Genomic DNA, 23717 nt, shown 5'->3' on the forward strand with positions numbered 1-23717 from the left:
TCCAGGTGGCTCGCTGGAAGTGATCTCTAGGCCAGAGTGCTTTTAATGGCTCCATCTCTGGGCCTCTGTGAATCTTTCAGGACCAGACAGGAAGAGAGTCAGCCTCCCTCCAGGTCCCCAGCCCCCTCTGTTTGCCAAGGCCAGGCCCATCCCGCTGAAGAGGGAGGACCCAGGACAGGATGCAGTGTTTGCTGTGGAGGGGCTGTGCTCTGCCTTCTTTGTCTCTCTGTCTCGCTCTGGATAAGTGAAAGGAAACAAGTTATTTCAACAGATGGGGGAACCTGAGCTCCGAGTTCTTTGTCCCCTCTGTGATTACAGCAGTGGTGTCCGTTTCACTGGCCCTGCTCCTGTCTGGAGCAACAGCTGGGCGTACAGACGACTCCCAGCTCGGGGGCAGAGACAGTGCAGGCGGCCACCGAGCCCAGGGGAGGGGACTGTGCCCCAGGGGGATCAGGAGGAAGAGGTGAGCAGCAGCTCCTCTGTGCCCTGCCCTGATGAGTTTGGAGGTGTCTGGGCCCCTCCTGCCTTAGCTGAAAAAAACGTTTTTGTCACGGGCGTGTTGTAAGCATGGCAAACATAATTTTTAGGACAATATGGCATTAAACATCTGTAATTCTTCTCCAAAGAACTTATCTCAAGAGAATTCAAAAGTAATTCACCATAAGCAAAGAAGTTACTTGTTCATTGGATAGAAATTCAGAAACCTATGGATGAGTGAATTAGTAAGCCATGGCTGATAGAGATTTCACAGACACCAAAGATTGCATTTGGCAGCCAGAGGGATGGGGCCGTTTCACGAGGGAGCCAGAAGACAGACGGCCTGTCCCAGTGTCTGCACGCAGGAGGCCCTTCATCAGCCTTCCTTCCATGGCGAATGAAGGGTAGGAGTCTGGAAACTACGTGAATAGGTAAAAAACAGTGTAAAATAGTATTCTACAATTGCAACAATGTAAGATGTTTGTTTTTGGATAAAAGCTGAAAATATTAAGCCAAAGTGTAAAGAGTTACTCCATTTGCAGTGTTTCTCAAACTTGTCACCTCCCCCAGAAAACCATTTTAGACCTTTTCTCTTAATTGTGCTCACCGCCCCCAGATAAATTTTAATACCAGATATGCTGTATGTCTGTCTGTGTCCTCTATGTATATCTGCTTTATACATAAAAAAGAATAAGGTTTTTCCACCCCCAAGATCCAGTTTTTGGCCCCTTGGAGCAGTGTCCCTACTCCCTGACCCTGTGAAAATGCTTGTATTAGGGCTGTGACTCCAGGGGATTTATGTCTTTTGTATCTTGGCTCCTGGGGGTATCTTTGGCATGTCTCGCTTGGGTGGTGGAGCTCATGCTCTCGGAAGACAGGATCCCCGGGCAGAAAAGGGGGTGCTGACCATCCACAGCTGTGGCTGTTACGGGCTGGACGTGTGGCCCAGACAGCCCCTCCAGTGGCAGAATGTGCCTCTCCTTGGCACGGTGGCTTCTCTTAAAAAACCATGTCAGTGAGGAGCTGACAGAGTCCCTGCATTGTCTTTGAGCATCTGGCCAAGGCTGGGAAACTCTTAAATCCTCCCCAAGGTGGCCTTGCTCAGCCGGGGCTCCTCAGAACACTAGGGCCATTCCTGATGCACAGGAGGGACGTTAACTCATTTCCTACATTGGCTGTCTCGGGGCATGGGGCCTTAATGCTCCTCAAGAGGACACTGCCCCAGGTACAGAGAAGCTGGTTGAGGAAGGGGGCTCCGGGGGAAGAGGAGAGGAGTGTCTGGTGGCTGGAAGCCGAGGCCCCCCAGGCCGTCCTCTTCTCTTCCTTTGGTGTACAGGAAAGAGCGAGGCGCACCTGGCTCCAGATGCTGTCCCTTCCCCACCCTTGGAAGTTGGCTTGCACGATGTGGAGGTGGGAGCTAGCTGCCCATGTCTCCTTCCCCGCCCACGACCTATAACATGGAGATGGTAATCGTACCTGAGGCTGTGGTGGGGGTTAGACAAGTTAGCACAGAAAGCACTCAGAACACTGCCCAGTACATGGTAAGTACTCCCTAACTGTAATTTCTGAGTAGTGTTGTCATCGTTACCATTTTTCTCTGAGCTGCTGTTTTCTTATCTGCAAATTACAGCGATGGTAGGGCGTGCGGTTGGATGGCACTTGTGGCTCTCGGGGGGGGGGGGGGCAGTGAAGTCAGGTGACTGGTTTTGCCATTGAGACAGGAGCAGAAGTGGTGTGTGTCTTTCCAGAGGGTGCTCTCTCCCCTTTGGCATGGTGACTGCTGACACGGTAGCTGCTCTGTCACCTGGGTCCTGGGGAGTGACAGTGATGAGAAGAGCACTTTGCCCTCCTGCTCCCCCCCCCCCACATACACGACCACCAACCGAATCACGATGTATGTAGTATGGGCAAGCAATGTACGAGCAGTAAATCTCCGTCCTCTGAAGCCACTGAGGTTGGGCGTGTTTGTTTCTGCGGCATGACCTAGCCCATCCTGGGGAAAACCCACGGTCATCACCTGTCGGCTTGGTCGCGAGGACTGAACCTTAGATATTCAGTGCCCCGCACACTATAGGTCCACGGCAGACGTGTGTTTGCTGTGGCTCCCTTCTCACCCAGAATTCCTTGTGGATTCTTTGCAACAGATGTTGCTTCATCTTCCAGCAGGGTTTCACAGGCCTGACCCCTTACCTCCTGTTCTGTGCCTTCTCTGGGGAGGCAGAGCCAGTAGCCCCAGTAAGCCCAGCGCAGTGACCGCCCGAACCTTTCCTCCAGGGGCGGCTCGTCCATGCTGGTGGAGTTGGCATCGATCTCAATAGCATCTATGAACTTGTAGTGGTCGCTCTGCCTCCCTGACCGCCAGGGGCTGCAGGCAGCCTGGGACTTGCCTGTCAATCATGGAAGCTAAGGCTGCCCTTCCTCCACTGTGCTTAATTACCATTTGGGTGCATTGAGTAAAGAGGCAGGAATGTATGGAGAAGGCACCGAAACATTCGCCTGCCCCCTCTAGGTCTGCTGGGACCTTCCTCTCCTCCTAGGCTTTGGTTGCAGGTGGACAGGGGGCCACTTGGAGGGCAGGCTTAGGACTCACTGCCCGCGTGGGACACTGATCTTCAGGAGGGTGGCACTGTTGATCCTGACCTCAGAACAGCAGGTGGGAAGCAGGTTGTCCCACGGCATGCTCTGTCCGGGCGTGGAGGGGTTGGGGTTCTGCCCCGTGGGGCTGAGCTCAAGGGCGGCTGGCCTACCGGCTGCCCTTCCTGGGGAGCTGACTGGTGCAGGGACATTTCGGTACGGCCTGAAGAGGAGGCCCGTTTAGTTCCAAGCAGCGTGTGAAGCAGACACCTCCGCCTTCCCTGAGCCTCGCTGTGTCCTAGAACCGGCCCCGCGACCAGCCCCTTCCCCTGCAGGAGGGATGGGCGTTGAGGTGAGGCTAAGGGCCAGGCTGGGGCAACGGGGCGTCCGGCAGACTGACCACATGAGAGCAGAAGGCCCGCGTTAGCGAGTCTCCTGACTTGACCGCAGCTGTGAAAGCTTGCACAAGAAACAGCTGGCAGATGAAATCAAAATAAATACACAGAGTGAGAAATAGAAACAGTCCAAATCCATTGCATTTTAAATTAAAAACAAGGTACATGCAGCTTCTTGAGCAAATATATGTATAGTTTCGGGAGATTTTTTTTAAAGAAAGGGCTATTGAAAGGCAGAAACATCTGGGGAGAGGGCCCCTTGTCTGATAGTTCCCTCGTATCTGGAATGATCTGTTTCTCCGAGTCAGTTAGAGTGGTCACACCAGTTTTACTTTGAGTTTTCACTTAGATTTGTCTGCTCCATAAGGGTGCTGAGTTTGTTTTCCACTTGAAACTTGGATGGTCACCCCTGCACCCCATGGGCTCCCTGGGGTGCTGTGTCCCCAGACACGGGCAGGGCAGGGCTTCGAGCCCCAGCATCACAGCTCGGAAACCCCGCCTGGGAGCGGTGGTTGCAGCCTGCAGCCCCAGGTGGATGTGGTGTTTAATAGCACTGAGTCCTTTATTAGCACAGTCCTAGGGGTAAGCCAGCTCGAGCAGGCTTGCCGAAAACCTTTAGTGTTTTTCCTGATTATAAAAAGACTTACATACTCGTTAAAAACAGCCAAACAACTAAAAACTGAATAGAGTAGACAGTGAAAATCCCCTCATTCAAAGTGGAGGGTAGGGATGGACGAGGATCAGGAATGTCTGCCGCGTTCTTTATTCAGTGACAGCGGTAACAACGGCAACAATAATAAAACAGCTGACCCAGGAAGCAGGCTGGGCCCAGGCTGTTCTGAATGCTTATCGGTTACCGTCTCATTTAATTCTGGCAACAGCCCTATAAAGTAGCAATTGTTTTTATCATCACTTTATGGTTGAGAAAAATAGACCCAGAGAGGCAAATTAACTTTCCCAAGGTCACACAGTCATGGCCGAGCTGTCTTCAGGGGCCCTCTTCCTAACCACTGCCATTGAGGAACTTGACCTTTCCTCAGGGCTGCTTTGTCACAGTCATGGCAGAATCCCCTGAGAGAAACAGCTCCAATGCACCTGCCGCCTCCCCCTCTCCTGGCCCTCTCACCCATCCTGCACACACGTTAGCTTTTGTTTTATACGTGTGCGTTGTCCAGCCCAAGAGATAAGGCCTTGCCATCTTTTTTTTTTTTTTTGAGGAAGGTTGGCCCTGAGCTAACTACTGCCAATCCTCCTCTTTTTGCTGAGGAAGACTGGCCCTGAGCTAACATCCGTGCCCATCTTCCTTCACCCTATATGTGGGACGCCTACCACAGCATGGCTTTTGCCAAGTGGTGCCATGTCCACACCTGGGATTCGAACCGGCGAACCCCGGGCCACCGAGAAGTGGAATGTGCGAACTTAACCACTGCGCCACCGGGCTGACCCAGGCCTTGCCGTCTTGACTTTTGTTTTTTTAGCCCCCAGCCCAGCCTCGTATACAGCAGGTGCTCAATCAGGGTTTGTCTTGGACTTTTAGACTGAGTGATCTGTGACTTTGGAGTCACTGGGGTCCTGTGCTCGGGCCCCCTTTCTGACTGCTGGCAGGGGTCCGTCTGCCGTGGCTGGCGGGTCCCAGGGCACATTCTTTCCTCATGTGCCTGGCGCCTAGGCTCGGGTGGCTGGCGTGGTGGGGATGGCCCGGCAGAGCTCTCGTCACACGGCAGACTTGAGCCCCCTCACAGCATGGCGGCCTCGGCCTGTCTGGCTTCATGCGTGTGGCTGGCTTCCCCTTGAGGGAGTGTTTGAGGAGATGGGAAGTGGAAGCTGCCAGTCTCTGAAGGCCTGGGAGAGGCTGGGGCCCAGGAATGGGCACAGAGTCTCTGGGGCTCTGTTTGGTCAGTCACAGTGCTGTCACAGATTCAAGGGGAGGGGCAGAGACCCCACCTCTCCATAGGAGGCGTGTCACAGAATTCGTGGCCCAGTCACTGGTCCCATGTCCTTGCGTCCCTGCCTGTCCCCCTGGCCTTTGTCTTCCCTGAAAGGGCCCACCTCCACTCCACCCAGCCTGTGCACTTGCTGTTCCTGAACCTGGGACCGTCCTTCCTCAGTCATCACGTCCTGGCTCCAGCTCATCGCTTAGGTATCAGCTCACATATCCCCTCCTCACAGGGGCCCAGATGAGCCCCCTGTCTGCTTATCACCCTGTGGCCTGTTGCTGTTTAATTTTCTCCATAGCTCTTCCAGAAAGTGAAAGCGTCCTGTCCCCTGCCTTGTTTCCTCATTGCTGGTCTGTCTCCCGCATGCCACTGACCCAGAGTGTGGCCCCATGGAGGCAGGAACCTAGTCTCTCTCTGTGTCACCATCTCGTGTACGTGGCGCGTGGGGATTATTCAGGAAGCTGACGGTGAATGAGCGGATCGGAACCACGGTACCTGCAACCCACCGGCTGGGCCCTGGGCCTTTCCGCTCCCTCTGGGCTCTAGTGAAGAGCGATGGAGCTGATCCTCACTTCCAGGATCGCTCCCTCCTGGCTGGTGGAGGAGGGCAGAGGGCTTTCCAGAGCCCAGTACCAGAAGAGCCGCATTGAGAGCTCCGGTGTGTTTCTCTGATGACAGGAGCCTTGAGCTTTTTGTCCCTGGACTCTTCTGTGAGCATGGCAGGTTTTTTCCTGAAAGTCTTATCCTTGGCTCCTGTGTTTCCTTGTGCGTTTAGTTAATGTTCCGAGGAGGATGGGAGAACGAGCTGGGCACGCTCTTATTTGGTGCATTTTAAGCGCTTCTCTGCAGGTGAGCATTGCAGCCTGGGGAGTGGGAGTGTCGTCTGAGGTGGATCAATACCTCTTAGCAGGGTGATAAATTGCTAGTCTGTCACATGGCAGTGTCGTGTGGTTATTTTATGTGCCTTAAATCCATCAAAGCCCAGGATGGCGCTCAGGTAATCACAGAAGTTTCGGGATATGCGCAGCATGGGAGGGTCTGATTTCTGGTGGCCCCCAAGGGTAGGGGGCCGCAGAGATAGGCTTCCCAGGGGCTTGGCACACCTGATTTTGCACACGCTCTGGAATGCTCACCCCTTGCCGCTGGAACCTCTGTCTCCTACTCCTTTTGCGTCCCGCAGCCCCTGCACAGGGCTGGGTGTGTAACTGGCCCTGAACACTGAGCATCACCTCCTGAAACCCGTTCTCAGTGTCCAGGGTGGTCTCCCTGGAGGTGGGAGGGGAGGGACCCACTCAGCTAAGACCTCTTACTAAAGCGAGCAGCCCCTGAGCACCCATTCAGGGAACTGATGTCCCAGTGAGTCCTTGTACTAGTTGAGACTCTTGGTGGCAAGTGACAGAAACTCCTCTCAAACAGGCAGAAAGGAAGTCTAGGGCCAGACAGACTCAGCATGCACAGGGGCCCTGCTCAGCCGCCTCTGTGCAGTGCCCATCTTGGGCAACACAGCTGCCACCCACTCCCACTCCTGGCCTTGGTCTTTCCTGCTGGCAGCCCTGGGGATGAGCCTGCTTCCTTCCCGCAGTTCCAGTGAACGTCACAGACTGGAGTCTCCTTGGCCCATCATGGTGCCTAGGAGGATGGCACAGGCTGAGTGGCAGGCCTGGGTCGCCTTCCCTCCCCTGATGATTCCTGGGCCCAGTGACGCGCCGCTTTGGCCAGCCGGGGCCAAATGCACAGCCCTGGGTTCCTTGTCTGACCCGCCTCGAAGGAGGAGGGTGGTTGTCAAGAACAGTCAGGGGGTCAGTGCGAACTGGAGGGGCCATTGTGCTGGCTCGAGTGAAAGTGTCCCCCACGCTTGGCCATGGCTGTGGCTACCTGGGCAGCGCTGGCCTTGGCCTGCATCTTCTCTGGGTCTGGAAGGCAGCCGTGTGAGCACTCGAGTCAGATGTGAAGTGAAGTGTGTTTTGTGTGCCGTGTGCATCTCAGGGCCTCGTCATGGGCAAAGGCAGGGACCAGTGGGTCCCTACAGTCACATTGAGCGGCTGCTCTGGGCTGGGTCTCATCTGAGTGTGAGGGTCACATCAGTTAGCAGCACAGGGTCCCCACCTTCAGGGAGTCAGTAAAAAATAAATGCATCATGTTAAGTGTCGGTGGGTGGTGTGAGACAGGCAGAAGCGGGTGGGGTATGGGGGGCTGGCCTCAACAAGGTGGTCACTCTGAGGAGGTGACAGAGTGAGCCATGCAGAAAGAAAGTGATGGGCAGGGGAGCAGTCCAGGCTGAGGAGCAGCACATGGAAGGGTCCTGAGGCCCAGCAAGAAGTCCTGTGTGGCCTGAGGGGGTGAGTGAGTTGGGAAGTGGCAGGATGGGAGGACAGAGAGGTCACTGGTAGGGAGGGGTCAGCTCACGGGGGCACCTGGAGGTCACAGTGAGGACACGGGATTTTACTGAGGGTGCGGGGAGGCCCCTGGAGAATTTCAAGCTGGGTGTGATGTTATCCAGATGACGCTTTTAAAAAATTCACTGGTTTGCATGGAAAACACACCACGGTGGGCAGGGGCAGAAGCAGAGGCTGCTGAGGGCGTTCTGGGAGTCTGGGGAAGGCGCAGCTGGGGAGAAGGGCAGAATTGGGACTCCTTTTGGGGGGTGGCACCGGGATGGGGCATGGCACCCAGGGGCCCCCCACTCTCAGGCCTGCCCTCCCGTGCAATGGCCTGGAGCCGCAGCGCAGCCCTGGGACCGTGGGCCCGGGGGAGCCATGCAGCTGTGCAGTCCCTTCCTGTGTGGGGACCACAGCATCCTCGTTGGTGAACGGGGGCTGGCCAGCCTCCGCCTCCCACAGTCCTGGTGCTGCAGGGAGAGCTCTCTGCTCAGGCAGGAGAGGCAGTGAAGGCAGGGGGACAGAAGGGAGGCAGCCAGGCAGGTGCCTCTGCTCCGGCTCCGAGGTGCCCAGGCTGCCAGGCCGAGGGGAGCCTGCCCGGGCGTGTCCCACGTCGCTGGCCCGTGGCCCGTGCGGGCATCCACATCAGCGCACAGGCATCTCCGTGCGGAGCAGGAGCCAGTCTGCCCCGGGGCCCCGGCTGCCGCAAGCACCACCTGGGAGAGGTCACTGCTCGACCTTGTTCTCGGGGCCTCGGGGCTGCTCTGGCCGGGGTGCCCTGCTTTCTGGCACTTTCTCAGCCTTAGTCCTGTGTCGTCCTGCCTTGGACCCACTCCAAAGGGAGTCTCCACCTGCATCTCTCACAGGCGGCCCTGTTAGCATGGCATCCCGGAGGGAGGAGGGGCCCGCACCCCACAGCCCAGGGCCCGCCGCCTCGAGTGTGGACCCGGGACCCACGAGGGGGCTGGGAGGGCTATCCACACCCTGGCTGGCCCAGGGCCTGGCCCCGTGCGCAGCCATGGAGCCCACGCCCCAGGAGCAGGTACTGGTGATGTCCTGGTCACACGGCGTGGCCATTAAGGTGAAGAGCTGGTGTTCCTACTGGGGGCTGTTGGCACAACACACGGGTGTCCGAGCCTGAGCGTTCAAGGCCACATTTAGCTGGAGCTCAGAGGTGGCCTTGGCTGCCTGCCCGGGCTTGGGGTGGGGCACGGGGCAGGTGCGGTGGGGTGCTCGGGGACCCAGAGTAGGGCAGGCCCTAGAAATGCAGGTGCTTGAGTATGGAACTGAGGCTGAGTCCCAGCTTCAGGGCTCTGCGATGGGGTCCTCGGAGCTGGGCCGTGGGGCTCAGATCGAAGGCCACACCCTGTGAACAACCTGGGCAGGATGGAGGGAGTCACCCGGTGAACAGCCGTGTTTGAGAAAGCGTCCTATGATCGAGGGGGCAGAAGCCAGAATGAGGATTTAGCAATCACAGCAGAATTTGGGGAAGCATGTCGCAGAGTCTGGAATTCAGATTGGGCAATTCAGATCTGTGAGGGCCTGGCTGCCCGTCAAGCCTCTGAGGGCCAGGCCAGCACAGCCTCTTGTCTCTGTGACACCCGCTTGGGGCCAGGCTTAGAGGTTGTTCTTTGTAAGTAGTTGCTGAGTGACTCTCAGAGGCCTGAGCAGGACAGGGACTTAGCTTACAGAAGAGAAAACTGAGGGCCAGAGGAGGGGAGATGTGCCCCACGGTAGGTGATAGAGTGGGGACCACGTGTACAGCCTGGACCTGGGGTCCAGGAGTCTCGTCTTCATGCTGGCTGGACACACACACGCCCCCTCCCTCCCTTTAGGCTAACCTCTTAAGGCCAGAGCCCAGTAGCAGGAGGTGGCAGGCTTGCACAGCCATGTCCCAGGGGCAGGTCACCAGCCCACGGTGGGCCTGGAGCTTGGAGGCCAGAGCAGCCAGGCCAGGCCCAGCCCTGTGCCCTCCCTGGCAGGCCTGGAGTGGGGCCCTTGCCCGGGCAGCTCTGATCATGCCGGTGTGTGGCTGCTCTGGTTCTTTGCCAGAAGGGGAGTGAGCCCGAGAGATGCACTTGAACATTAATGTGCAGTTCACTGAAGCGTGAAATCGCTTCCTTCCTTTACCAGATTGTTACTTAAGGAGAAAACGGACCTGGAGTGGGGGCGTTAGAGACTTCTGAAAATTAAAAATGACAAGGAAGGGATTTCCTTGGCCTCATTACCAGCAAGAAGAAGGCAGCACAGGCTTTTGGGGGTCGGGCCGCTGAGTGCAGTTTGCTTTCTGGCCACTTTCTCTCGAGACGGACCACTCTGCCTGCCTGTTGGCTGAGCCTCATTCCCACAGCGCTGCAGTGGGGTCTCAGGTCGTGCCATCGGCCAGACTGTAATTAAAATGCTTCGGAATACCATATTTCAAGCGGGTGAAGAGTCTGTGTCTGTCTGCTTGCACAGACCAGCATCCTCAGCACTGGGTTGGAGCCTGGCAGAGGAGGGGCACGAGCTGTGGCCCAGGGTCCTGGAGTTGCCTGCAAGACCAGGGAGACCCCGTGTGAGGTGTCCAGCTGCTTTGGGGGAGGCACATCTGGGTTACTTTTGTGTTCAGCATGTCCCTCTGTCACCTGGGCCTTTGTCTTGGCTTCCAGTTGGGACCTCAGAACTGAGCAGGTGTCTTGTGGGTGAGCCACTCACTGGTCCGCTGGCCTCACCTCGTCCCAGCTGGGCCAGGAGGCCTCTGGATTTGGAGGACGTGTCTCCACTGAGCGCTTGGGCAGTGATGGCAGCTCTTGGGGATCTTTCCAAGGGTGGGGTGCTGAGGGTCTGGCAGGGCTGTTCGGAGCCCAGCTCAGGACAGGGCCGGCCGGAAGCAGAGGGGGTGTACGGCTCTGCTCGGCGTCTGTGGCTCCCTGGGAACGTGGTTTCAGAAGTCTCCCTGCAGGGAGCAGTCTCCCTGGGCCAGTGGAGGGGGCAGTTCGGCTTGGTGCTGGATGGCCCATGTGGGAATCCTGGCTCCGGCACTTTGCAACCACTCTGCCTCTCTGAGTCTTGGCTGCCCTCACCATCGAGTGGGCCGCAGGAGCAGCATCCCCAGAGGACCACTCTGAGGGTGGAATGGGGTCCAGGGCACACGCTACTTACTACTGCCTGGACATCCTCTTAGCTGGGGACACCATTTGCATGTTCTTGTCACCATGGGAGGCAGCTGCAGTTCCAGCTCTCCCAGGGGTAGCTCATCTCCAGGCTAGAGAAGTTTGGTTCCAGAGCTGGGGCAAAAGCAATTTTGAAGGGCAGGGGTGAAGCCCAGTCTCTGCTGCCCAAGTTGTCCTTGGCGATGCTGTTGAAGGGAGGGGCTTGGTCTGGGTTTGGCAGAGCTGAGCAGGGAGGAGGGGTGGGAGAGGGCAGGGCGGCTGGGGGCAGGAGCTTAAAGGTTAGCTGCCATGAGGACAGTGGGCGGGGAGTCAGAGTCTGCACTCTCCGAAATCTGTGCATCAGGAGGGGGCCCTCTCACCTATGGCCTTGTCCCCAGCAGGTTGGCTCAGCATGTCAGTCAGCGTCCACGAGACCCGCAAGTCGCGGGGCAGCACGGGGTCCATGAACATCACCCTCTTCCACAAGGCCTCGCACCCTGACTGCGTGCTGGCCCACCTCAACACACTGCGCAAGCACCGCATGTTCACCGATGTCACACTCTGGGCGGGTGACCGCGCCTTCCCCTGCCACCGTGCCGTGCTGGCCGCCTCCAGCCGCTACTTCGAGGCCATGTTCAGCCACGGCCTGCGGGAGAGCCGGGATGACACAGTCAACTTCCAGGACAACCTGCACCCGGAGGTGCTGGAGCTGCTGCTGGACTTTGCCTACTCGTCCCGCATCGTCATCAACGAGGAGAACGCCGAGTCCCTGCTGGAGGCGGGCGACATGCTGCAATTCCACGACGTGCGGGACGCTGCTGCAGAGTTCCTGGAGAAGAACCTCTTCCCCTCCAACTGCCTGGGCATGATGCTCCTGTCCGACGCCCACCAGTGCCGCCGGCTCTATGAGTTCTCCTGGCGCATGTGCCTGGTGCACTTTGAGACGGTGCGACAGAGCGAGGACTTCAACAGCCTGTCCAAGGACACCCTGCTGGACCTCATCTCGAGTGATGAGCTGGAGACAGAGGACGAGCGGGTGGTCTTCGAGGCTATCCTCCAGTGGGTGAAGCATGACCTTGAGCTGCGCAAGGCCCACCTGCCCGAACTGCTCCGGAGCGTGCGGCTGGCCCTGCTGCCATCTGACTGCCTGAAGGAGGCCATCTCCGATGAGGCCCTGCTCATGGCGGACGAGCGCACCAAGCTTCTCATAGACGAGGCGCTCCACTGCAAGAGCAAGATCCTGCAGAACGACGGGGTGGTCACCAGCCCCTGTGCCCGGCCGCGCAAGGCAGGCCACACGCTGCTCATCCTGGGGGGCCAGACCTTCATGTGCGACAAGATCTACCAGGTGGACCACAAGGCCAAGGAGATCATCCCTAAGGCGGACCTGCCCAGCCCCCGGAAGGAGTTCAGCGCCTCGGCGATTGGCTGCAAGGTCTACGTGACTGGGGGCAGGGGCTCTGAGAATGGGGTCTCCAAGGACGTGTGGGTGTACGACACTGTCCATGAAGAGTGGTCCAAGGCAGCGCCGATGCTGATCGCCCGCTTCGGCCACGGCTCGGCTGAGCTGGAGAACTGCCTCTACGTGGTCGGGGGACACACGTCCCTGGCAGGTGTCTTCCCAGCCTCCCCTTCTGTCTCCCTGAAGCAGGTGGAGAAGTACGACCCCGGGGCTAACAAGTGGACGATGGTGGCCCCGTTGAGAGATGGCGTCAGCAATGCCGCGGTGGTGAGTGCCAAGCTGAAGCTCTTTGTTTTTGGGGGGACCAGCATCCACCGGGACATGGTGTCCAAAGTCCAGTGCTACGACCCCTCGGAGAACCGGTGGACGATCAAGGCTGAGTGTCCCCAGCCTTGGCGATACACAGCCGCCGCCGTGCTGGGCAGCCAGATCTTCATCATGGGAGGTGACACGGAATTCACGGCTGCCTCGGCCTACCGCTTCGACTGCGAGACCAACCAATGGACTCGGATCGGGGACATGACTGCCAAGCGCATGTCCTGCCATGCCCTGGCCTCGGGTAACAAGCTCTATGTGGTGGGGGGCTACTTCGGGACCCAGAGGTGTAAGACCCTGGACTGCTATGACCCCACTTCGGACACGTGGAACTGCATCACCACTGTGCCCTACTCGCTCATCCCCACGGCCTTCGTCAGCACCTGGAAGCACCTGCCTGCGTGAGGAGCACCTGCAGAGCCCAGCCAGGTGAGCTGTCCACCCCTTGGGCCTCTTCCCACTCTGGGTAAAGGTTGCCGCGTCTTCCAGGGAAGGCTGGGTAGGGCAGCAGCTGGCTGGGGGCTCTGGGACCCTTTTTCAACTCTGGAACCAAAGCCTGGCTCTGCACCTTAATTGCGGTTGACCTTGAGCAAAGCATGTGACCCCTGTGCCACATGGAGATGACAATCTTAGACTGGTGGCGTGGTTCCCAGACCCAGCTGCAGGTCAGAAGCATCGGGGGTCTTTTGACAACAGTATGTGGCGTTTAGGTCATCCCACAAAGTCTGAGGGCACAGTCTCCAGGCAAGAGTGTCATCACTTCTGATGCCAGCTGCAAGGTAGGGGCTTCCCAAAGCCACCCTCAGGTTCAAGTGCTCACCGGAAGGACTCACAGAATGTGCTGAAGGCTCTTATGTTCACAGTTATGGTTTGTTACATGGAAAGGATACAGATTAAGATCAGCCAAGGGCAGAGACGCTTGGGGCGGAGTCCCAGGGGGTCCAGACATCAAGCATCCGTGGTCCTCTCCCCATAGAGTCAGGACAGTGTTACTCTCTAGCATCAGTGAGTGACAGGCCACAGGGAGTGTCACCCACCAGGGAAGCTCACACAAGCTTTGGTGTCCAGAGTTTTTACTGGGACCTCCTCACATATGCTTGATTGACTGATTAATTGCCCATGTGGTTACTCTCAGTCTCCAGTCAACTGGTACAGCGTGACCCAAAGCTCCCACCCTAAATCACGGGAATGTAGCCACCCTCACCCTAAACAAGGACACTGCTGTCAGGTGTGACTTAGATCACTCCCAGAAGCTGGGGGCAAAGGCTAGACCTCTGTTTGGGCAAGGCTGGATTCCTTACTGCACCAACACTGGAGGGTGTGCATACCCAGTCCCGTGAGCCAGGCCTTTGGGGCGGGGCCCTGGCCTTGGGACGCTTGCAGCTCCAGGTGAGTCCAGTGGGCCAGCAGGTGAGAACCTGCCACCAGGGGCCCATGAGAAACGAGAGGGGAGATGGATGGAGTGCTCAAGGGCTGAGGTGGGCGCTGGCGCTCTGGGGCAGTGGTGGTGCTCCCGTCCCTCTGCGCGATGGAGAGGAGGCCACCCTGGAAGCAGGCGTCCCATGAAGTGAGGGAGCCAGCCCTGCTGGGGCTCGCTGCAGAGACCCGCCCCCGAGTCCCTCCCCTGCTCTCTGTTCTTAGCACTGCTGGTCCACGAGACCATTGCAGGGAAAAGGGAAGGTGACGGGATGCCAGGAGCTAAGGGACACCTTCAGGAGCACTTTGAGGGTGCTGGAGGGACGGGGAGACACAAGGAAGGACGTGCCCAGGTCCTGAGGACAGATGCAGAGTCAGGTGAAGGGAAAGGGGAGGGCAGAGGAAGGACCTGCTTATTCTGGGGGTGGGGGGATTGGCATCAGGTCCTAGAGTGGGATTAGGGTGTCCCAAGCCAGCCTGCAGGAGCTCAGGGGAGGGGCTGGCGTGGCGGTGGCTCTGTCGGCGCCAGAGAAAGGTTTGTGTTCTGGTCACACCCTCCTTGGCCAGGTCCCAGCTTCTAGCCTCCTCCTGGTCCCCTCACACCTGCGGTGGGGCTGCGGGTCCTCAGCCCTGGGGCTGTGAGGTCTGGGGACCCAAGGGTGGATGGGCACAGCGAGGTGTGGGCCCCAGGATTCTAAGAATCTGGGGCAGGTGGGAGATCCCAGGGTCTGCTCTACACCCAGCACGAGAACAGGCCAGGCAGGAAGGCTGGGGATTGGCCGCAGCCCTGGGGTGTCCTGGAGCCAGTCTGAGCCAAAAACTTCATCTCCTGAGTGCCCGGCAGCTGCCAATGTGCGTGCTGAAAGCAATCGTCTTAGCTGGGATTGCTTCTCCGTGAAATTGGACATTTCAGCTATAAATCACATCCAGCGGGGCCTTCGAGGCCCTTAGAGAGATGCGCTGCCCAGCGAGGCATCAAATCCATCAGTGTAGGGTGTTGGGGCTCATAAAGGCCAGCCTGAATAGGAAGGGGCGTTGTTCTCTTTTCAGGTTTTTCTGTTTTATTTTAAGCCGCTGTCTTCCTCTTTAGGAAAAAAATCTGACCAGCCGGATTTCTTGGTTCCCTGGCAGTAAGCCTCAAAGAGAACACTGGCGTTTCCTCATGGTCTGGTTCCTATTCCCCCCGGGAACTTAGAACCTGGGGGTGGTCACCTGTGGGGCCTGAACGCTCCTCCCACCTCAGGCAGCTCCCACCTTCCCTCCCCGGGACCCTGGAGGGTGGTTCATCCCCAAGGAGGAGGGAAGGGAAGCCCACATCACTTCTTGGCGCTGGCTCCTACTGGCTGCTTGCCTCTGGTCACTTAACTTTCCTGAGCCTCAGCTTTCCCATCTGGAAAACGGGAATAAAACCTGTATTGCTCATCGTACTTAAATACGAGACCAAGCGAGGGGCCAGGTTCAGGCAGCTTTTATACAAGGTTGCGATGTAGGGGGTGGTGGTGGTGATGGTTTGGTGGAGGCTCTCGATGTCCCTGGGCCAGCCCGTCCTTCTGGAAAGGTCCATCCCCACAGTCGGGATCGCTGTGATTGGGGAGGCACTTCCCGTGAGCCTAGCTGAGTGCTACACGGGCCTGTTCCTTGCGTCCCCCATTCCCAGGCGCAAGTGCTGTCGTCAGCCCCGTTGCAGGGCTGAGGAAGCAGGTGCAGAGAGGCTATTGCACAAGCCCGGGCCAGGCCTGGATCCGCCTGGAAGCTGCCCGGGCCCTGCCATCCCAGAGCCGTGTCCTCAGCCTGGTTTGTAAGCATCTGCAGAGCTGCAGTTTCCCGAGCTCCTGTGCCAGCATCCAGTCTGCATCAGAGCCGAGGTTTCTTTTAGGCTGCAGCTATTAGCCTGCATCCTGGCCGTTCCCTTCTCCTGGGCCCCAGCTGCCAACCAGCACCCTCCTTGTAGTCCCTTCTTGGCCCAATGCTGCCCCTTTCCATGGCTCTGCCCCACAGGTTGTCCCCATGTTCTGTAAAGCCCCCTTCTGTCCAGCTTTTCCTGCCTGGACCAGCGTGGAGTTCCCTGGGTCTCCTTCAAAGGTGGGGCGTACCCTGGGCTCTCTGGGGAGCGGCCGGTCACAGCACTGGGGCAGGAAGTGGGAGCCCAGGATGAGCCTGGCCTCCCTCGGCTCCCTGGGAAATGGGGCTGCTGTGGCAGGAAGGCAACCCCTCGCTGCTGCTGCTCAGGCAGCCGCCATGGTGTTGCCAGGACCAAGCTGAGGGCTCGCCCTGCCTGGGGGCAGCAGATGGAGCGGGGTGAGGAGCTGCGCCATGGAACCCAAGCGAGGTGCAGGAGGAGTGCAGGCCGAGCACTCTGGACCAGGATGGAGGTCAGGAAGGGCAGAGACCAGCGTGCAGGCTGCCTCTCGCTCCGCTCCTATGGTGGGCACCCCAGGTGACCCTGGCACTGTCCACTGCTGGCTCTGCCAAGAATTCCCTGGCTCAGTGCCAGGGCCAGAGGATGGCTTCTGTACCCATCCCGCCACCCCAGCTGGCCTCCCTGACCCTCTGTCACAGTCCCTCTTGCAGGCAGCTGAGTAGGACCGGCGGGGCTCCCTGCGGGCACTGCCACCCTCCCTGTCTCCCAGCCTGGAGAGCATCCAGTCCCTCACCCCTCTGTCCATCTTACAGGACTCCGACTTCAGGAGCCACCAGCCAGCAGTCCCCTCACTCTGCAGCCCCTCAGCACCCTGCATGACACCCCTATTCGTCCCCAAGCTCTTTATTCTCTGTCTCCACCACCAGTTTTGAGCTCTTGGCAAGACTTTGCTGAGTGCTGTAGCCACGGTCTCATTTAACCTGCAGAACACTCTGTGGCAGGTGCTGCTGTGACAGAGGTGGCAGCTGACACTCAGAGAGAGTGGGTAGTTGGCACCAGATTCACAGCTACTCAGTGTTGGAGCGGGATCTGAGCCCCCGGACGTGCCCCATGCCTGTAGGCATCTCTGGAGAGCCTGGCCCCCCACGTCTGCACCCTGGCACCGGGTGTGGGACCCGCGTGTGTGGCTGCCCAGCCATGGGGGCGAATTGCTACGTTAGAAGCTGAATGCTGGCAGGACCTCCAGGGCCAGCCCCTTAGCTCCAGTGTCGCAGTGAGAGCTGTGTCCCTGGGTGACAGTCAAGGAGGCCCCTGGAGCTGGGTGTGGGCGTTCATCTCCCTGGTTACCCGCTCACTGTGGACCAGCCATGAACGTTCTTTTCTTTTCCTCTCCCACGGAGTTCTGCACCACCCCCCCACCACTGCTCCCCCCACCTCATGGGCTTTCACAGGCCAAGCAGGTGTCCCAGCTGCGTGAGCTGGGCCTCTCTGCACAGGCATTGTTGAGACCCAGCCACCAGGGCAGTGAGGGCTCCAACTCCAGCTCCGGGGGGCCCTGCAGCGGGCTCGGTCGCTGCCATAGGAGGGGACGATTCAGCACATTCTATCCTGCCTCAAAAGAAATTGCTGCCAGGAGGCAATCCCAGAGCACAGGATGGAGGGCTGGGCTTGGGGCGGTGAGAGAGGTGCCGGGGTTGGGGGGGTTCAGGCCTCTGGACACCCCTGCTCTGTGCCTCCATCCTGCCCCTGAGGTCTTCTGTTTGGCTGGCTTTTACCAGGGCCAGCCCTGGGGTCAGGACACAGTTCGCCCTTGACAGCCAGCAGTCCGAGTCCGGCAGGGCAGACCCCACACCAACCTGCAGGACGGGCAGAGCCCACAGCACACGGACAGTGCAGGTGACTGCTGGCCCCACGTCCATTCTGCCAAGTGGAGGAGCATCTCATTGCACAGACGGGAACCAGGCCTCGGAGAAGCAGCTGCCAGAAATCCAGGTGGCCCAGACTAGGACCGCCTTGGGGAAGCCCGAGGACAGTGCACCAGCTCCTCCCAGCAGCAACTTGGGATGCCAGAGGGTGCCACCCCCCAGGCCAGGGTCCCACAGCCCCTCACCCTGGCATGGGTGGCTTTAAGGTTTGGTTTGGAGCAGCAGTGGGGCCTCGTCCTGTGGGGACGCCCCTGTCTGTGCCTGGTGTGCTGGGAGTAGGTGGAGCAGGGCCAGGCCCCAAAGGTTTGCGTTTCCCCCCTTGGAGCATGTTGGGGTGTTGGGGGGCCTCATGACCCAGCTTCTCACTTGTGAGGAGCTTGGAGGAATTTGGGGGAGCTGTCACGGCCCCCAAGAAAACAGTGGCTGCCCTGGCCTGCCCAAGCCACACACGTGGAAGCTTGCTGACCCCCCGGAGACTTCGGCCTTCCAGGAGCCGTGAAGGGGCACCCCGTTCGAAGGAAAGATGTCCCTCAGGACCCAGTGCTGGCTTGAATGTCTTTTATTTAATGTTACTTAAGTACGTGCGTGCTTTACAACCAGATGTAAGTAAGCGCTTTAGTTTGCAGCTCTTACACCGCTGTGAAGCTGACACAGAGGTGCAGGGTAACTGTAACCAAATCTGTAAAACGGAGAGTGCCGTCCCGCGGACGGATGCTTTGCTGAGGGGTCTTGCCTCCTGGCCCCCTGGGGGAATGGATGTGGAGAGCTCGGCTGGCCTGTGCCAGGGCCCGCTGCTCTTTTCCCCCTCGAAGCCGCCACGAGACCTCCCTCAGGCAGCTTGGGGGGAGGCAGTCATGTATCATCCTCGTTCTCCTCAGGAAACACAGTGCTCAGAGAGAGTGGACACTCCTTGAGGACATAGCACTGGAGTGGGAGCTTCATGACCACAGGACCTGTCCTACCGCGTTCACCACTGCCTCAGTCCCCACGGCTGTGCTTGTTCTGCCTGACAGCATGGCTGACCCTGCCCTGCCTGCCTGCTCTCTGACCATGTCTGCCCTTTGCTGTTTCCACCTCGCTGGCCTTTCCTGTAGATTTTCAAGCATGCCAAATTCCCATCTCATGGCCTTTGCACATGCCATTCCTTCTGCCTGGACTGCTGTCTCCCATCCAGCTAACTCCTGTCCATCCTTCGGGTCTCAGGTTGAATGGTACCTCCTTCCCACACCCTCCACCAGAAAAAAAAGAAGTCCTGGTTCTGCTCTTTAATTTTTAATTTATAGCACTTCTCTTGATACTTGACTACTGTGTGCAGTGATTTGTACCAGCCTGCAGTGTCTCTGCTGGGGGATGATCCGTGGGGACAGTAGCCATGTCTGGGTGCCCTCCTGCTTCCCCAGCGCCCAGCATGGGGCCTGCCAGGCCGAGGGCGCTCAGGGAATGTGGCTGGAGGGAACGAAAGGGTGAATGCGTAGTTCCCGTGTTCTCGCTGGGGAAACCGTGGCTCAGCGGACTCGTTCAGGGCTGCACTGCTGGACACAGGAGGGCCGCCCTCTCCCACCCAGCCTTCTGTGGTGGGGGCCCGAGCTCCAGCCCTGACACGCGGCCTCTCGATGGTCCTGTTGTTCCAGGTTAGGACAGAACAGGTGGGCACTGACTCACATCCTCTCTCTCCCTTGTGTTCCTCCGCAGACTCTGCGTGTTTCTCCCCACCCCACGGCTGCAGCCCTCACTGTCCCAGAGTGGCCCTGACCCTGTCTGTCACTGCGGGGAGCTCAGCCCGGCCCGGGGCCGGCAGCCAGCGCCACCAGCTCCGGGAGCAGCGGCCTTGGGGGCTCTTCTGAGTTTTAGATGGAGAAGAAGCCGTCCCCAGCACCCCGTGTGCCTGTCCGGGGCCTTTGCTGCTCTGCAGTGTTTGGCGGAGGGAGAGGACCTTCCAGAGCAGCGTGGAGTGACACCAGGACCCTCTGAGCCTCCGGGAGGAGGACACCTTTGCAGAGCTTTGAGGTCACCTGTTGCTGCAGGTGCTGGGGCCGGGGCCAGGCAGGGAAGCGCCCAGCATGGGGGGTCGGAGGTGGGCAGCATTCATGGCTTAACCTTCCCTGTGGAGGGTTGCGATGTCACCCCAGAGAGGATGTCCCAGGTGGCGGGGAAGCAGGGTCCCCCAGGACTGACAGCAGAAGTTGCTGAGAATAAAGTCGAGGACACATCTTGTAAGGGGCGGAAACCTGTCAGGTGACTTCGGTGACATCCACAAGCCTTCATTAGGAAATGACACCCAGACCCCCAAGGCTAAAGAGGACATCTCCTGTGGGCCCCTCCCCAGAGTCTGGCCCTCCCCTTGGGGATCTTGCCACGTCCTGGTCAAGCCAGCCCTGTCCCGGGATGCTGCGCCCAGGTGCAGACACTCTCCTGCCCAGTCACACAGCAGGACTCAGGGCCCATGGTGACGCATGCTGCTAGCCAAGGGATGCCCTTTGGGGCTGCCCTGTCACCTCCCCTCCTCAGAACCCACCCCAAGAGGCAGCAGTGACCCTGTCTCCTGACAGGACCGCCGTGTCCTGAGAATGTGGCCCTACCCTCCGAGGCCAGGAGCAGATGTGAGCTGGGGACCAGAGAGGGGCTCCAGGGCTGTACTCAGCACGGAGGACGGCAGCAAGGCCACAGCCCCCGGGCCCCTAACCAGCACCCACTGCCCTCTGGCATCTTGGCCTTCTGACTAGTAACTGGATCTGGCCTATTTGCCCTCTGAGCTCAAAAAGGACAAATGGTCCCAAGAGAACTGCCAAACATTATTTCACCTCCTGTGTCCCTGGCATCAGGGGTTCTGGAGAGGTCAGCTCCTGCCAACAGCCATCCTGACACCTAGAATTAGAGTTTGGGGCTCATCACCCCCTCGCCCCGGGGCACCTTTGGAGGGACTGAGGGTTCTTGGTCCCTTGGTCAAGACCTGTGGCTCCCAGGCCGCCTGCCATTTGCAGAGTGCTGCTTGGTGCTTCATGACTGGCCTCCGAAGGGGACTGCGTGCGCCCTTTATAAAGATCTGAGGCCATGTTACACACCAGCCGCTTTCCACAAGTCAGCCCTGCCCCTTACAGGCCCTCCGCGCCGGCACTGATCCTGCGGGCATCCCTTGGGGCCCTTGGCCTGGGTTTGCCCACCCGGGAGCCCCAGCCGGGGCCGTTGGCTGCCACTTGGAAAAAGCCGGAAGCAGAAGGTGGGTGTCCAGCTTCTGCAGGCTCCACCCACGTCAGAGGTTGGCCCCCTTTGCTCTCAGTGCTCCATCTCAGCCACCCTGAAGCCACGTGGCTCTGGTCCCAGGAGCTGATGACTCTGCTGGAGAACTCGCAGCCCCGGGGCTCCTCCTGGCCTGGAGGGCCCCCCAGGCCTGTTGGGCTTCTGACTTGAGACAAGCACACTTCTTACACGGCACAAAGGACCTCACAGAGGGGCTGCCCCTGACAGGTGCATTGCTGTTACCCGTTTCTGACTTAATAAAAGAGTTGAGAAAAGTCTTGGCTTTCCTTGGGCATGGGGACCAGTCTTGGGGGACACAAGGCAAAGGCAGACTTCAGTTTCCGCCCTGCCAACTGGGGCCCGAAGTCTGCCCATTGGTGTCTGACCCTCCAGTGAGTGGGTGTGGGCGAGACCCCCTCCCCAGGGGCCCATGGGCCCCCAGATGAGAGGGCTTCCCTCTCTGCCTCAGGTGGACTCAGCGGCCTCTAAATTGACTCTTGTGTGGAATCCTGATGCAGGCTCCCCTTCCCCACCAGGAAAACCCCAGTGTGAGGGACTCTGGTGTCATTCCCTTTGTGTGCTGTGAGCTCCCACTGACGCTCATTTGTGTGACAATAACCCAGGCCCCGTGAGGCAGGCGTGATGACTCCATTAGTTTCCTCAGTTGTCACAACACAGCCCGTAATGGTGTGTCCCTGGCCTCCTTTCACGCGGTTCCATAGCTGTTATGAACTGTAGACTCAGAGAGGACACGAGGAACATTCTGCGATCTGACCTCGAGGTGCCCCTCGGAGCGGGTGGCCCAGTAGCTGGGCAGGATGGTCTCCTCGTGCTCCGGGCCCTTCTGCTCTGAGCTGCAGCCATGTGCAGCTCCCAGGACCCAGACTGGCAATTCTTTAGATGCTGAGTTACAGCGCCTTACTCCTACGGGCGCCCATCACCTGCATGGACGCGCAGGCTCAGAAGTGTGCAGGTGGAACAGCCTAGAGCAGAGCCGCTCTCCTACCTGCCAGCACAGCCGCCAGGGAGGGACATCCTGGCCTGTCACTGTTCGCTCCTACCGCAGTGGTGGGAACAGCAAAGCAAGCACCGCCTTTGCACATGCCTGAGTTCTAGACAGTGGACATCAGAAGCCAGGGGGGCGGCCTCCTGTTAGGCTGCTGTAGCCACAGCCCCAACAGGAAGCAGAGGTGTGTTTCTCATTTATGCAGCCACGATGCGAGTGAGCACGAGCCAAGGCTGGAGAGGCTCCTGTCTTGTCGCTCTGCCAGATTCCATGCAAGACTTTTGTCTCCTGGCCCAACATGGCCACCCAGCCCCTGCCATCCCATCTGCATTACAGCTGGCAGGAAGGGGAGAAGAAGTGACCCCAAGCTTGCACATATAACTTGCACACTCCAGGAAGCTGGGCAGTGCCAGCTAAAACACTGGACTCTAGTGCTGAATAAAGGGAAGGTGGCTATTAAGGGACGAGTTGCAGTCTGTCCATGTACCCACCATCTACTGCCTACACCCACCTGCTTCCCCCTTCTGGAGCTGGCGAGGTGGGACATGCAGAGCCGGCAGCCCCTTCAACAGCCTGGCCCTGTGTGTTCCCCCTGCACGCCCCCCCCACCCCACACACATCCTGACCAGTGCATTGCATAATCGTCCACTGTGATCCTCACATTCTTGTGATCTTTCTGCTGGTGAGGACACAGGCCGAGGGGTTAAAGGTGCTCCCCTGCGGACTCACTAGGGCTGGGAGGCGCCAGGCTGCAGTGGACAGAGCGTGGCCTCCGGGGCTCGGCCCAGCTGGGGTTGGGTCCTGGTGCGCAAGTGTGTGCAGGCTCTGACGAGCTGTCTGATTCTGTGATGCAGGCTTGGTGATGGCGGGGTCGCAGAAGGAACAGAGGTCGAGTTCTGTGCAGCACTAGATGCTGAGCGGGGCACCTGGACAGCCATCACTGCACTGGGGGGATGGGATTCGCACCCACTGCCCAGCGGGCCTAGCTCCGTGCTCCCTGGCTTCCCGGGGGCCAGGCAGAATCTGGGATGGGGCTTTGGGGAGGGAAAGGGAGCCCTCCCATCAGTGACGGGGCAAGGGATTCCTGGAGACCTCGGTCCGGAGACGACCCGCAGAGCTTGCATGGCGGTGGCTCCCGATGTGGGAAATAGGACAGGCCACCTGGAGGCTTCAGCAGCCTGTGAGCCTGCCCAGGGACGCACATTTCCCGGGGCGAGGAGGGTGCCTGCCTGCCGCCTCCTCACTGCTCCCCTGCCAGGTCTCCCTGTGTCCACAGGGCCCTTCCTGGCTCGGGAGCTGGTGAGGGGCCCCCAGACCATCAAGCCAAACAGTGTGTGGAACCCCCCTGCTCGACACCGAAGCTGTAACTCATTGTGGGGAAGGGAGGGGCCTTCGAAGCAGCAATGTCTTGAACGTTCTCCTGGGTCTTCACTAGGTGGGTATTTTGCACAGTAAGAAATTTCCAGACTCCATCTTGTCCCAGCCTCAGCCCCAATGGCTCTACCAGCCTCTCCCCTTCAGGACAGGGAATGTCCTCTTGCAACATGCAGGTGGACTTCTTCAGGGAGGCCAGCCTCCCACTGCTTTCCTGCCCCTCGGGCAG

The 23717-nt window shown here is 59.0% G+C and overlaps 1 protein-coding gene across 7 annotated transcripts in view; it reads left to right on the forward strand.

The window, feature by feature from the left end:
* KLHL25 (kelch like family member 25) overlaps positions 1 to 21384 on the forward strand; it is a 34027-nt gene extending 12643 nt beyond the window's left edge. For 3 of the 7 annotated variants that reach the window (XM_014842535.3, XM_044761645.2, XM_070495728.1), the window contains exons 2-3: positions 11294 to 13098; positions 19564 to 21384. In XM_014842535.3, coding sequence (XP_014698021.1) covers positions 11305 to 13074 — 1770 coding nt within the window. In that variant the 5' untranslated portion in view covers positions 11294 to 11304 and the 3' untranslated portion in view covers positions 13075 to 13098; positions 19564 to 21384. Of the gene's footprint in view, positions 1 to 6; positions 909 to 11290; positions 13100 to 19563 lie in introns of those variants that run through there. The other 4 variants (XM_044761644.2, XM_070495708.1, XM_070495717.1 and 1 more) reach the window with 3 other exon arrangements.
* Positions 21385 to 23717: the final 2333 nt, after the last annotated feature.

Source organism: Equus asinus, chromosome 2 (assembly GCF_041296235.1).
Source record: "Equus asinus isolate D_3611 breed Donkey chromosome 2, EquAss-T2T_v2, whole genome shotgun sequence".
Lineage (NCBI taxonomy): Eukaryota > Metazoa > Chordata > Mammalia > Perissodactyla > Equidae > Equus > Equus asinus.